General features: G+C 40.2%; 1 protein-coding gene across 2 annotated transcripts in view; it reads right to left on the minus strand.

Annotated features, from left to right (window-relative positions):
- Positions 1-16,014, minus strand: part of DNAH7 (dynein axonemal heavy chain 7) — a 273,847-nt gene that overhangs the window by 11,159 nt on the left and 246,674 nt on the right. For both annotated transcript variants that reach the window (XM_047720641.1, XM_047720640.1), the window contains 3 exons: positions 14,001-14,186; positions 12,126-12,263; positions 2,549-2,779 (listed from right to left, as the gene is read on the minus strand). In XM_047720641.1, coding sequence (XP_047576597.1) covers positions 2,549-2,779; positions 12,126-12,263; positions 14,001-14,186 — 555 coding nt within the window. The remainder of the gene's footprint in view (positions 1-2,548; positions 2,780-12,125; positions 12,264-14,000; positions 14,187-16,014) is intronic.

Consider the following 16,014-nt stretch of genomic DNA (forward strand, 5'->3'; position numbering starts at 1 on the left):
TACTCACTAGCTATTAAATCACAGACTAACTTGGACTTAGTTTGCTGCTTTTTTTTTTTTTTTTTTGCCTTTAAAAAAAATTTTTTTTTATTAACATAAAATGTATTGTTTGCCCCAGGGGTACGGGTCTGTGAATCATCAGGCTTACACACTTCACAGCAAGTTCACTGCTCTTTTGAATAGACAACTGTTACATCTCCTGTCTTCTTAAAAGAATAGTGATAAATATAAAATTAGAAAAATTATATGAAATCCTTTGGAAAGTTAAAATAGTCTCAGTTCCACCTATGAAGTCTAACTGATCTTATCCCATTTTGTTAATTATTTAAGTAAACTCTTTGCCCAACATGGGGCTCAAAATCATGACCCTGAGATCAAGAGTTGCATGCTCTACCAACCGAGCCAGCCAGGGGCCCCAGTCTTACCCATTTTGAATCACTGGTGGACATATGTTAAAACTTTGAGGCCTTTAAAAATTACTGCCTCCTTGACCTTACAGTTGGGCCAGTTGCCATCATCGTTTCTCTTTTCTCTATAGTTGACAGAATTACCCCTACTAACATACGGAGAAGATTTTAGAGTAAATTTAATATGTTCAACACCCACATTTCCTTTGCCTCCTTTCCCAAACCCACTAAAACAGCAGTAAAAGAATTTATGTTTTAAGGGCATAAGCCTACAAGTGCAGAAAAAAATTAGGGCAAGGCAAAATGGCAACACAGTTTTGGGAGCTAGAAAGCATTTGGACTGTTGGCAGGTGATGTTGAAGTCGGGCGTTGACCGGATCCTGACCAGTAGAGGAGAAAGCCGAGCAGCAAGCAGACACACTGGGGAATACCCAAAAGTGTTGGGAACTGACGGCCCTGGACCGAATGAGAAGGGCTATTGAAATTGGGTTTCAAAAACAGATTTCTAGGACTTCTCCCACAAATCCGCACAATGTCTACCTTGAATGAAACGTGGAAGGGAAAATAAGAAATCCCTGGGGGATACCAGGCTTGGCGGGGGGTCAGATTACCATCCTGAAGTCAGGAATTACATGAATGAATGTACATTGGATGCCGAGATCCCTGAGGCCTCTCCCCACTTTTCCCCAGAATGCCGGAAGCCAGGCCGTTCTCTTCCAGGAAGGACACAAGAACCAGGTCAAGGAGAAACCAAGGATCCTGAATGCTGCTTAGCCAAACATTCCAGCCAGATGACACCACAACCAGCCCAGGAGACCCCTCTTTCCACAATAGCTCCTATTCAACCACTTTGCTCCTCCTCCGAAGCTACAACAGAAACAAGCTCGGCTGGAACATCAATAGTAGGATTGCTGGCTGCCTGCACACTTGCTCCCCCACAGTCCTTCCTGCAGGGGTCAGAGTGAACTTTTAAAAATGTAAAACAGATCATTTCACTTCATTGCTTAAAACGCTCTGAAGACCTCCCCTTACTTTTGTTTTTTAGAACAAAATTCATGATCTTCAGCATGGCCAACAAGGCCACGATGAGTCTGTGGCTTTTCTCTGTCCTACTGTTTCCCCCATGCTCACTCCACTCCAGCCACAAGAGCCTTTCCTAGTGTTCCCGGACCAGGCCGAGCTTGTTCTTCTCATGGTCTTTGCACTTACCATATCCTCAGTCCGAATGTTCCATGGTTTGCCATTAAGTTCAGACCCCTGCTGAAGGGTCAGCACCTTTCACTTTGTGTCAGTTGTCTGACACAAAATGGGTTTCCCACCCATCACTCTCTATCCTCTCATCCTTTATTTTTTTCTCATGGAACTTAACATTTATCAAAATTATACATTTATTTTAAATTTTTATCTCCCTAATCAAAACTTCAGCTCTATGGGGGCTCCAGGTGCCTCATTTGGTTAAATGTCTGACTCTTGATTTCAGCTCAGGTATGAGACTGAGCCCAGTGTCCAACTCTGCGCTGGGCGTAGAGCCTGCTGGGGATTCTCTCCCTCTCCTTTGGTCCCTCCCCACCGTTCTCGCTCTCCCAAAAATATATGTGCTGCCGAAGTGAGCACTATCTCTCAAAAATAAAATAAAGATTGGTTGTTTATATTTTTTAAAGGGTGGGGATACACCTGGGTGGCACAGTTGGTTAAATGTTCGACACTTTGTTTCAGCTCAGGTCATGATCTCAGGGGCGTGAGGTCAGGCCCCTGACTCAGGCTCAGCATGGAGTCTGCTCAGTTTCTCTCCCCATCTCCCTCTGTTCCTCCCCCCACTCTTTTCTCTCTCTTTCAAATAAATAAACCTTTAAAACTTAAGCTCTATGAAAGCAAGGCTTGGTCTTTCTTACTCCTATGTGTTTTCTTAGCATGTATCCTATCTAGCAAACTATGCCATCTAACACACTCCATAATTCCTTACCCACTTACGAACTATCATTCCCAGAATCCTACATGGTCTTCAAGGGCAGAGATTTTGCTTCTCTCCCCAGAATGCAGAACAAACAGTGTTTCCACACAGTCTCTCCCCCAGTAAATATTTGCTGAGTAAAATGAATGATAAGTTATTGCAAGGATTTTTCTTGTATATATTTCCTTACCTTGATCGCTTTTTGAATATCAATGCATGAGTCCCTTATGGTCTGCAACAATTTATTGAACCGTCCCATCTCTTGGACAAGCACAGTGTTCATGCTCTGAGTATACGTTGTTGGGTACCTCCTCATTGCAGCCTCAACATCAAAGTTGTGGGGAAGTTTGCCCAAGATGTCACCAGCAACCTCATCTACGACTTCATCTGAGGATTTTGCACCAGCGTCTGCTGAACGAGACTGTAAAGAATGCAAGCGAAACACGAGAACTCCTCATTAAGTTGTAGGAATTGCTGAATAGGAAAACTCCTAAGGTAAATTTTGTGCAAATGAGTACTATTCTGCTATTTTACCAATGATTCTTCTCTGCACAAGACTGACTGAAGTGGTAAAAACAGGCACGGGTTGGGGATTCAGGAGAAAACCATTGTTAGGGAGGAAGGAAGAGGGCATGGACAGTTGTTCACGGGCAAAAGAGGGTCTAGAGCAAGAAAATGAGCCACACACTGGGCTACCTAGGTAGAGGGGGAGTGGATGGTATGGAGAGAGGGAGAAAAAGCATTTATGTTGGTGGGGTGATTCAGAAATGATGAACTTTAACAGCCAGGAGAAGGGAATTTGATCTTGCCTTGAGAAGCTTGCCACAAAATATATTTGCCAATAACTCTGGTTGCCAAAAGCAGAGATATAGTTTTGTCCTTGAACCAGAAGGGCAAAGAAAATTAGCTCGTCTCCTCAAAGCAGTTGCAAGAGTTATGGAGAAAGGCAGACTTTAGTGATCCACACTGAAACAAAGGAAGGGGAACTTCATTTCAATTTTTATTTTTTATGTTTATAGTGGCAGGGTGTGAATCAATCTATATTTTTTTGGAAAACCGTTTAAATCCTCACAATAAATGAATGCATGTATGTACTTGCACATGCACGTTGAGAGAAAACAAGCACAATTAGAATATAAATGAATATATGTCATATTTTTCAAGCCCTAGGAAATTGTGTTTAGTCTTATTCCAGATTTTTTATTTCCTGGTTTCTTTACTGGCACTTAGGCATAAACACAAGCGCTCTGCCAAAGTAACATTCCCAAGACCAATATTTCTTGTTCTAATTTTTTTCCTGTTCTGTTTTTTTAAGATATTTTAAATACATAATGTAAAAGTTTTGTCATTGTTAACTTGCTCTCCAAACTCTGCTGTTCTGGTCTCTCTGCCACTGAGTTGTGGTAAACCCAACGTAGAAGCAATGAACTCCTGCCTACCCATTAGCATAATTGTACTTGCCAATCTGAGGGTGAGGCTGTTTAATTACATACTGAGAAGATACCCCAAGTGTATTTAGACTTATTGGTTTGGTTCTGAGTCATTTTCTGTTGGAATGAACCTACTGTTGTATGTATTCTGTAATGTGGCACACCCCATCAACCTTAAATAAAGCCAAAAGCCACCCTAAATGTCCTATTGTCACTCCCCAGTGTATCACATGTGTCTAGTACCCCTGGACATCTACTTACTCATGTTTGTGCATATACTTTTGTACTCAGGAAAGAACTGATTTTAATGGAATTAACATATGTAAATATGGATGTAAAAAATAGTCTTTTTTCTTTCTCCCTTATGGGAAAATGTCATCTGACAGTAGACCAGAGTGAGGAGTACCATGGACTCTTCCATCAAGGACAGCACACCATTTTATCCTCCTAATACGGTTCTTTTAGCTCCCCCCACCACGCGCCATTGTCTCTTATAATCTGCCCTGCTCGCTCGTAGCCCATCTTTAGAATCCAGAAAAAGTTTAGCATTATGGTTCAGAATGCAGATTCTGGAGCCAAACTGCTGGGAGTCAGACTGCTTTGAGTCCTGGCTTGAATTTGTGCCTTAAGCAAGCTACTTAATCATTCTGCATCTGTTTTCTAGCTGTAAAGTGGGAATTATTAGCCCTTACCTCAGAGGACTGCCGTATGCATCGCACTGTCATACACGAAGCACTTGGAACAGTGTCAGCATACAGTCAATACTATGTCAGTGTCAGCTATTTTCATCATTACTCTGAGATTCCATAAAAGTAAAAACATCCCTAGAAGTCAGCTCATGGGATAATTCACTGGACCAAATAAGCATTCTTACCCAAATTTTATTCAGTCACTAAGGGAACTCTTACCATTTGGACTAATCTGCTTTCAAAAATGAAAGAAACCAACAACTGAGTGTTTCTGCTAAAGGGAGAGTACAAGAGAAAATCTCTTAGTAGAAGGGCAAGATTAAATATTCTTTATTCAAATACACTGACTCGTGCCTATGGCATGCTGAGTTCTAATGCCTTAAATTTCTCTCTGACATGTGATTATATTTATGCTCTCATAAGTGGAGCTGCACATCTACAAAGTGTCAATGATATTTTCCTCCTCAACCCTTTTGTACATCCTTTACTTACTGTTGCAAGTCTTTAAATATGATGTAATCTGATAAAATACTGATGTGAAAGAAACTTTCTATGTAAACTATATTAAATGTTCTGGAACATTTGAAGAAGATAAGTCACTTTATCAGTTGCTGTTGAATTAGTAAGAGACTAGAAAACAGGCAAAATTTTAGACTGGATTCTGGCATCAAACCTCTTCCCACGTATTACCAAACCCCACCCTGCTGCACCCGGCAGGGACATCCTCCCCCGGGCAGGTGTGACTGTGAGCCCAGGGCAGGTGTCTCTCCCAGCGGACCCACACAGGCCCCCTGCACGCACCAAGGCCACTGACCACGCACGGCTCCAAAGCATCAGCTTCAGTGCTGGTGGAAAGAGATTTTATTTGCTTATTTATTTGAGAGAGAGGGGGACAAAAGAAAGTGTCCATAGTGCACAAGAGGGGATGAAACAGAAGGAAAGGGAAAGGGAAGAGGAAGGAATCTCAGGGAGACTCTGCACTGAGCATGGGCCCAGCTCGGGGCTCAACCTCATGACCGTGAAGTCATGACCAGGCCCGAAACCAAGAGTCAGACACTTAACTGACGGAGCCGCCCAGGAGCCGCTCTCCTTGAAAATAGGAACAGGCTTTCTTGCTCCTTCCCCACTCCCTTTGGAATCAGGCTTAGAGGTTATTGTTTGTTTTTTCATTTCTTTTTTTCTTTCTTTGGATCAGGCTTCCTTCCTTTCTTTTTCTTTGGAAAACTATCTTATAGTTTTTTGTTTGTTTCTTTGGCGGTTTTTCTTGGCCCCTTTTCCTTTTTTCAGATCAGGCTTTTTTTTTTTTTTTTTTTTCTTTTCTTTTTTAATCAGGCTTATTTTAACAAATCAAAGCACACCTAGTTAAAGGCCTAAACACTCCCTATTGCAAGAACCGAGGAACTCTGCAGAGGACTGACGCATGGGAAGAGCCGCGCAACGGCGAGAGCAGCACACACAGCACACACCGGGAGTGCCAGCACACACACCAGCCTGCGGGAGTGCCAGGCCCTGGACAGTGTGAGACTCCTTCCTAGTCTTACTCTCAGTCAGTAAGTAATTAATAACAAAAATAACAAGTGTTCAAGTACCCGAAGAGAGAAACCCAGATGTAATGACAAGATGGGGGAATTCTCTGCTAAAGAAAGACCAAGAAGAAATCACAGCCAGGGATTTACTCAAGACAGACACAAGCAATACGTCTGACAGAAGTTAGAGCAGCAGTCGTCAGAGCTCTGGCTGGACTCGAAAGAAGCACAGAAAACACCCGAGAAACCCTGGCTACGGAGATAAAAGACCTGAAAACTAGTCAGGCCAAAATGAAAAAATGCTACGACTGAGATGCAAACCTGACTGTATGTAATCACTGTGAGGATGGAAGAAGCAGAGGAACAAACAGGTGATCCAGAAGATGAAATTATGGAAAATAATGAAGCTGAGAAGAAAAGGGAAAGAAAACTATTAGATCATGAATATAGATTTAGGGGACTTGGCAATTACATAAAGCATGACAATAGCCATATTATAGGAGCCCCTGAAGGAAAAGAGTGGGAAAAGGGGGCAAAAGGTTTATTTGAATAAATTATGGCTGAGAACTTCCCTAATCTGGGGAAAGAAACAGGCACTACAGTCCAAGAGGCACAGAGAACTCCCCTCAAAATCAACAAAAACAGATCAATACTGAGACATATCATAGTGAAACTTGCAAAATTCAAAGATAAAGAAAGAATTCTGAAAGTAGTGGGAAAAAAACATCCTTAACCTACAAAAGTAGATATATAAGGTCAGCAGCAGACTTGTCCACAGTAAGTCGGCAGGCCAGAAGGGAGCAGGATGAAATAGTCAATGTGCTAAGGGGAAAAATATGCAGCCCAGTATACTTTACCCAGCAAGGCTGTCATTCAGAATAGAAGGAAAGATAAAGAATTTCCCAGATAAGCAAAAACCAAAGGAGTTTGTGAACACTAAACCAGCCCTGCAAGAAATATTAAAGGGCACCCTTTTAGTGGGAAAGAGAGACCAAAAAGAAACAAAGACTAGAAAGGAAACAGAGACAATCTAAAGGAAGAGCAACTTTACAGGTACAATGGCCACTTTACAGCTTTAAATGGCACTAAATCATATCTATCAATAATTACTCTGAATGTAAATGGATTAAATGCTCCAATCAAAAGACATAGGGTATAAGAATGATTTAAAAAATAAGACCCATGACATGCTGCTTACGAAAGACTCATTTTAGACCCAGACACCTGCAGATTGAAAGTGAGGGGATGGAGGACATTTTATCATGCTAAAGGTCATCAGAAGAAAGCTGGAGTAGCCATGCTTATATCAGACAAACTAAATTTTAAACCAAAGTCTGTAAGAAGAGATGAAGAATAGCACTATATCATAATAAAGGGGTCTACCCAACCAGAAAATCAAGCAATTGTAAATATTTATTCTTCCAACTTAGGATCACCCAAATATCTAAATCAATTAATAACAAACATAAAGAAACTCACTGATAATACTATAATAATAGGGAACTTTAACACCTACTATTATAGCAATAAACAGATCATCTAAGCAGAGGATCAACAATGAAACAAGGGCTTTTAATGACACACTGGACCAGATGGACTTCACAGATATCGCCAGAACATTTCATCCTAAAGTGGCAGAATACACATTCTTTTTGAGTGAACATGGAATATTCTCCAGAATAGGTCACACACCAGGTCACAAATCAGGCCTCAACCAGTGCAGAAAGACTGAGATCACACCATGCCTATTTTCAGACCACAGCATTATGAAACTTGAAGCCAACCACAAGAAAAAATTTGGATTGACCACAAATACATGGAGGTTAAAGAACATCCTATTAAAGGATGAATAGGTTAATCAGGAAATTAAAGAAGAAATAAAAAATTCATGGAAGCAAATGAAAATGAAAACACAGTAGTCCAGAAACATCTGGGATGCAGCAAAGCAGTCAAGGAGGGAAGTATATAGCAATGCAATCCTACCTCAAGAAGCAAGAAAAATCTCAAATACACAATCTAACCTTACACCTAAAGGAGCTAGAAAAAGAATAGCAAATAAAGCCTAAAATCAGCAGAAAAACGGGAATGATAAAAGATTAGAGCAGAAATAAAGGATATAGAAATTAAAAAATGAACAGCAGAACAGATCAACAAAACTAGGAGTTGGTTCTTTGAAAGAATTGACAAAATTGATAACCTGGCCAGATTTATCAAAAAGAAAAAAGAAAGAACCCAAAGAAATAATCACTAAAGAGAGGGAAAGATCACAACCAACACTGCAGAAACACAAAAAATTATGAGCAATTATATGACAATGAATTGGGCCATTTGGAAGAAATAAATAAATTCCTATAAAAATATAAACTACCTAAACTGAAGCAGAAAGAAAGAGAAAATTTCAACAGACCAATGACCATCAAAGAAATTGAATTAGTAATCGAATATCTCCCAAGAAACAGGAGTCCATCGTAGATGGCTTCCCAGGGGAATTCTACCAAACATTTAAAGAAGAGTTAACACTTAATCTTCTTAAACTGTTCCAAAAAATAGAAATGGAAGGAAAAACCTCTAAACTCATTCTATGAGGCCAGAACTATCTTGACTCCAAAACCAGACAGAGGACCCTACTAAAAAGGAGAATTAGAGGGGCCCCTGGGTGGCTCAGTCAGTTAAACATCTGACATTTGATTTGGTCTCAAGTCATGATCTCAGGGTTGTGAGATCAAGATATGTGTCAGTCTCTGTACTCAGCATGGAGTCTGCTTGAGAGTTTTTCCTTCTACTGCTCCCACCCCGTTTCCTCTCTTTTTCTTTCTGTAAAAGAAATAAAACTTTTTAAAAAAGGGAAAATTTCAGACCAATATCCCTGATAAACATGGATGCAAAAATTCCCAACAAGATACTAGCAAATTGAATCCAAGAGATGTTAAAAGAATTGTTCACCACAATCAAGTGGGATTTTTTTCCTGGGCTGCAGCAGTGGCTCAATATTCACAAATCAATCAACATGATACACCACATTTGTAAAAGAAAGGACAAGAACCATATAATTCTCTCAACAGATGCAGAAAAAACATTTGACAATATATAGTACCTTTCTTGAAAAAAACCTCAAGAAAGTAGGGATAGAAGGAATAAAGCTCAACATCATCAAGGCCATATATAAAAGACCCATAGTTGGGGCACCTGGATGGCTTAGTGGGTTAAAGCCTCTGCCTTTGGCTCAGGTCATGGTCTCAGGGTTCTGGGATCTGGCCCCACATCGGGCTCTCTGCTTAGCGGGGAGTCTTCTTCCCTTTCTCTCTCTGTCTGCCTCTCTGCCTACTTGTGATCTCTCTCTGTCAAAATAAATAAATAAAATTTTAAAAAAAAAGACCCATAGTTAATATCATCCTCAATGGGGAAAAACTGAGACCTTTTCTCCTAAGGTCAGGAACTTGACAGGGATGCGCACTATCACCACTGTTGTTCAACATAGTACTGGACATCCTAGCCTCAGCAATCAGGCAGCAAAAAGAAATTTAAAACATCAGCAAGGAAGAAGCCAAACTTTCACTATTTGCACATGACATGATACTCTATGTAGAAAACCCAAAAGACTCCACCAAAACATTGCTAGAAATAATACATGAATTCAGCAAAGTTGTAGGATATAAAATCAACATACAGAAATATGTGCATTTCTCTACAACAATAATGAAGAAGCAGAAAGAGAAATCAAGGTATCGATCCCATTTACAATTGCACCAAAAACCATAAGATACCTAGAAATAAACCTGACTAAAATGGTAAAAGATCTATACTCTGAAAACTATAGAACGCTTATGAAAGAAATTGAAGATGACATAAAGAAATGGAAAAACATCCCATTCTCATGGATTGGAAGAACAAATATTGTTAGAATGTCTATACTACCCAAAGAATTTACACATTCAATGCAATCCCTATCAAAATACCACCAGCTTTACAGAGCTAGAACAAACAATCCAAAAATTTGTATGGAACCAGAAAGACCCCAGATAGCCAGAGGAATGCTGAAAAAACAAACAAACAAACAAACAAAAAAACCAACAAACCCAAAGATGGTGGCATCACAATTCCGGACTTCAAGCTCTATTACCAAGCTGTAATCATCAAGACAGTATGGTACTGGCACAAAAACAGGCATGTGGATCAACAGAACAGAAAATAATCCAGAAGTGGACCTGCAGCTATATGGCCAAGTAATATTTGGCAAAGCAGGAAAGAATATCCAGTGGGAAAAAGACAATTTTCAACAAATGGTTATGGGGAAACATGGTGGTTATGGGGAAACATGGACAATGACAGACATAAGAAGGAAACTGGGCTACTTTTTTACACCATACGCAAAAATAAATTCAAAATGGATGAAAGACCTAAATGTGAGACAGGAAATATCAAAATCCTAAAGAACACAGGCAGCAACCTCTTTGACCTTGGCCATAGCAACTTCTTACTAGACAGGTTACCTGAGGCAAGGGAAACAAAACCAAAAATGAACTACTGGGACTTCATCAAGATAAAAAGCTTCTGCACAGTGAAGGAAACAATAAGCAAAAGTAAAAGACAGCCTACAGAATGGGAGAAGATATTTGCAAATGACATATCTGATAAAGAGTATGATCCAAAATCTATAAAGAACTTATCAAACTCAATACCCAAAAAACAATAATCCACTTAAGAAATGGGCAGAAGACATCAATAGATATTTTTCCAAAGAAGACATCCAGATGGCTAATAGACACATGAAAAGTTGCTAAATATCACTCATCATTGGGGAAATACAATTCAAAACGACAATGAGATACCACCTTACACCAGTCAGAATGACTAAAATGAACAACTCAGGAAAAAACAAATGTTGATGAGGATGTGGAGAACAGGAACATCTCTTGCACTACTGGTGGGAAGGGAAGCTGGTGCAGCCACTCTGGGAAACAGTATGGAGGTTCCTCAAAAAGTTAATAGAGCTACCCTATGACCCAGCAATTTCACTAAGAGGTATCTACCTAAAGTAGAGAAAAGTACAGGGGCGCCTGGGTGGCCCAGTGGGTTAAGCCGCTGCCTTCAGCTCAGGTCATGACCTCAGGGTCCCGGGATCGAGTCCCGCATCGGGCTCTCTGCTCAGCAGGGAGCCTGCTTCCCTCTCTCTCTCTCTGCCTGCCTCTCTGTCTACGTGTGATCTCTCTCTGTCAAATAAACAAATAAAATCTTAAAAAAAAAAAGTATAGAAAAGTACAGATTTGAAGAGAGCACAGGCACCCTGATGTTTATAGCAGCACTATCGACAACAGCAAACTGTGGAAAGAACCCAAGTATCCATTAAGTGATGCATAGATAAAGGAGATGTGGTGTGTTTATACATGTATGCACACATCTACGTACACACGCACACAGGAATATTCCTCAACCATCAAAAAGAATGAAACCTTGCCATTTGCCATGTCGTAGATGGAGCTATAGGGTACTATGCTAAGTGAAATAAGTCGGTCAGAGAAAGACAAATGCCATATGATTTTGCTCCTATGTGGCGTTTATGAAACAGTATGGATGAACTTAGGGAAGGAAAAATAAAATAAGATTAAAACAGACAGGGAGGCAACCCATAAGAAACTCTTAACCATAGAGAACGAACGAAGGGTTGTTGGAGGGCAGTGGGTGGGGGATGGGCTAGATGAGCGATGGGTATTAAGGAGGGCACTTGTGACAAGCACTGGGTGTTACGTTTAAGTGATGAATCACTAAACTCTTCTCCTAAAACCAATACTACACTATACGTTACCTAACCTGAATTGAAATAAAAACTTGGAAGAAAAAGAAAATACAATGCACTTGAACATGGTTTCTGTAAGAAAGGTGAAATGGAACTCCTAGCAGCTGAATGATACTCAACGATTCTTTCCAAATCAAAAGGCTGATGGGGAAAAAGAAAAAGCCAACCCGAACCATATGCTCGTATACTTCATGTTTAAATTCATATTTAAGGTACATAGGAATTTTCATCTTTTCCTTAAAATGGTTCTCCACTGGAACAGATGGCCCACGCTGCTCGGGCAGACTCCCTTCCAGCCGCAGAAGCTCGTTCCTACTCGAGCGCATACCTGGGTGAGGAGAATGTTATCAAACAGCAGTTGAGTTTCTGACTGATCTTTAGTGATATCGGCGTTGGCGTTCATCCCAAAGATTTCTGGTGCAGGGTTCAGTGGCAGAGTCTTCGTGTATTCGATGTAGCTCTTGTGCTGCAAAGATGAATAACAAAGAGTCAGGAGGTTAGAAATCAATTATCCTGTAGAACTTTCTCTCTGAGAAGAGAAAATTTCCAGTACTCGAGTTATTGAGTGGATGAGCCTGTGGAACTGGACACCAAATGCTTTCATTTTCTTTCAACCTGGTCCAAAGTTAAAAAAAAAAAAAAAAAGAAAGAAAGAAAAAGGAAACATTTAGGAAGAAAAAAAAATGTTCCATTCAATTGGAATGGATTTTAAAATGGAGAGAGGCATATCCCAGCCACCTTATTTAGACAATTTCTTCCGGAGAAATTTTTTTGTGCCACATTTACTGATGATTGTTCTTCATTGATTGCAATAAAAATAATTTTTTTCTCTCTACTCTGATTTTTCTATTTCCTCTTGTGATAAATCCATGTAATTCAGAAAAGTAAACATTACCCACATGCTTATTATCCTGAGATAATCACCATTAACATTTCTTTTTATGCATATGCACACACATTTTATATTTTATTTACATGGACTTCTGTCAAAATTGCAAGCCTTTCTTCAGGCACACACAGTCATACCAACACTTATAGACACATATGGTGGATGGGGATGGGGGACTGGTCACTGACGGTTTCTCAAAATGGGTCATGTTACATACACCTGACTTCATCTCGCCTTTTTCTCACGTGAAATCCTGATACCCCTGGTTCCACAAGTGGGCCTCGTCCACTTATCTAGTGACCGAGGCTCTGGGACTGATCTTCTCTTCATCCCTATTGACATCTGCTCTCAGCTAGCATTAATCCTAATGGACGATGTGGTTATGGTATGTGCCTCTGATGCACGTGGTCATAGGTTTAACTTTCAATACATGCCCTTCTGACTTTTCGGAATAAAATGAGAACCAAGTCAATTGTCCTGGCGGTCCCTGGGCGCCTACTGTGTGATCATGTGAAGGCAGATACCGCACCTTCCACTAGGCAGACCTGGAAAAAGGAGCAGAAGGAAATGGACTCTTGGCAGTAGGTGGTTCTGTAACTCTCTTCCCCTTTCTATCCGTGTGGCCTTCGGCAAGTCATTTAACTTCTGACAACCCTCTTTCTCATTTGTAAAAAGGGCCGAGTAATAATACCGATGTTAATTTGATGCTCTAGTGAGATAATTACTGTACTGCTTTGTAAATAAGTAAGCATGATCTAGATATTAACTATTCTTGTTAATATCATTTTGTAACCCTTCTCATGTGTATTTCCATTTTAACTGGGGACAATGTCTTTTTACCAAAGGGACAAATTCATGACGATAGAATTTCAGGTCACTAAGAAAGATCTTCTTAGGCGAGTGGCGTTTCTGAAAGTCCTCACATTAGAGCAAACAGCAAACCACTACCTACATATGCATGAGGTTTGTTCAAGAAGGCTGGAGAAGGGGCGCCTGGGTGGCTCAGTGGGTTAAGCCGCTGCCTTCGGCTCAGGTCATGATCTCAGGGTCCTGGGATCGAGCCCCGCATCGGGCTCTCTGCTCAGCAGGGAGCCTGCTTCCTCCTCTCTCTCTGCCTGCCTCTCTGCCTGCTTGTGATCTCTCTCTGTCAAATAAATAAATAAAAATCTTAAAAAAAAAAAAAAAAAGAAGGCTGGAGAAAGCACACATGATGGTTAACCAAAAAAATGAGGCCTCTGGGGGAAAAACAATCACCATTTTATCAGAGGAATTTCAGGTTTTACTGCTTTTTGTTTTCTTGAAGGCTGTACTTACGTCACCAGAAGGAGGAACGAAATAGATGCCGCTTGAGTCGAATTTATAGCTTGGGTTTTGGACTAATTCTTTGTTGAAGAATTTGTTCAGAATGCTGTGCAGTGTGCGCCGGTCCCAGTCGTCGGTCACCCGGCCTCCGTAGTTGCAGTCCCCTGTCATGTACCGCAGAGCTTCGTACGGCAGTTCCTAGAACCCAGAGCTCGAGTCACTCCACCAGCGGAGAGTTTCCAGCAGCGTGCAGAGTCACACAGAGCTGTGACACCTACTAACAGACCATCTACTATGTGCCAGACACAGAATCAGCGAGACCAGAATCCCATCCCTGAAACACTGACCTTGCTGACTGCCATTTAAAACAAATCCAATATAATTCAGAGATAATCAGGATAAATTTCCTGCAGTTTTTATATCCCTCTGGGTTTGACAATTAGAATCCCTGTAGAGGCAATTTTGCATACAATTTTTTTACCAAAGCTCAGATTGTAAGATATCTTTTACCGTTTCATGAAATACTCTTTTAAAATATTTTAATAATTTAAGAAACAAAACAGAGGAACATGGGGGAAGGGGAAAAAACTGAGAGAGGGAAGCAAACCATAAGAGACTCTTTAATGAGAGAACAAACTGAGGGTTAATGCAGGGAGGGAGGTGGGGGATGGGCTAGATGGGAAATAGGCTTAAGGGGGGCACTTGGGGTTAGAACTGGATGTTATATGTAAGTGATGAACTCCTGAAACCAATATTACACTATATGTTTACTAACTAGAATTTTAAAACTTGAAACAAAAAAACATTTTAAAAACTATCTTCTAATATTGAACCCTTCAGTCACTCCTAATTTACTGCTGTGTTAAATTATGTTTCATTAAATATACATTTCTTAAAATTTCTAATGATTCTTTGATTCCTGAAAAGAAAACTACTATGTCAAAGATAAAAGAGTTTATAAAAAGCAATTGATTAATGTCACTAAGCTATTTTTTCTTTTTTTTTTAAGAAGGCTCCATGCCGGGGAGGAGTCAAGATGGTGGAGAAGTAGCAGGCTGAGACTACTTCGGGTAGCGGGAGATCAGCTAAATAGCTTATCTAAAGATTGCAAACACCTACAAATCCAACGGGAGATTGAAGAGAAGAAGAACAGCAATTCTAGAAACAGAAAATCAACCACTATCTGAAAGTTTCTTTTTTTTTTTTTCTTTTTGAACCCCTTTTTATCCCCTTTCTCCCCCCTCACAATTTGGGATCTCTTCTGATTTGGCTAAAGCATATTTTCCTGGGGTTGTTGCCACCCTTTTAGTATTTTACTTGCTCCTTCATAAACTCTTATCTGGACAAAATGACAAGGCGGAAAAATTCACAACAAAAAAAAAGAACAAGAGGCAGTACCAAAGGCTAGGGACCTAATCAATACAGACATTGGTAATATGTCAGATATAGAGTTCAGAATGACGATTCTCAAGGTTCTAGCCGGGCTTGAAAAAGGCATGGAAGATATTAAAGCAACCCTCTCGGGACATATAAAAGCCCTTTCTGGAGAAATAAAAGAACTAAAATCAAACCAAGTTGAAATCAAAAAAGCTATTAATGAGGTGCAATCAAAAATGGAGGCTCTCACAGCTAGGATAAATGAGACAGAAGAAAGAATTAGCAATATAGAAGACCAAATGACAGAGAATAAAGAAGCTGAGCAAAAGAGGGACAAACAGCTACTGGACCATGAGGGGAGAATTCGAGAGATAAGTGACACCATAAGACGAAACAACATTAGAATAATTGGGATTCCAGAAGAAGAGGAAACAGAGAGGGGAGCAGAAGGTATATTGGAGAGAATTACTGGAGAGAATTTCCCCAATATGGCAAAGGGAACAAGCATCAAAATTCAAGAGGTTCAGAGAACCCCCCTCAAGATCAATAAGAATAGGTCCACACCCCGTCACCTAATAGTAAAATTTACAAGTCTTAGTGACAAAGAAAAGATCCTGAAAGCAGCCCGGGAAAAGAAGTCTGTAACGTA

The sequence above is a fragment of the Lutra lutra genome, chromosome 3 (assembly GCF_902655055.1).
Source record: "Lutra lutra chromosome 3, mLutLut1.2, whole genome shotgun sequence".
Classification (NCBI taxonomy): Eukaryota; Metazoa; Chordata; class Mammalia; order Carnivora; family Mustelidae; genus Lutra; species Lutra lutra.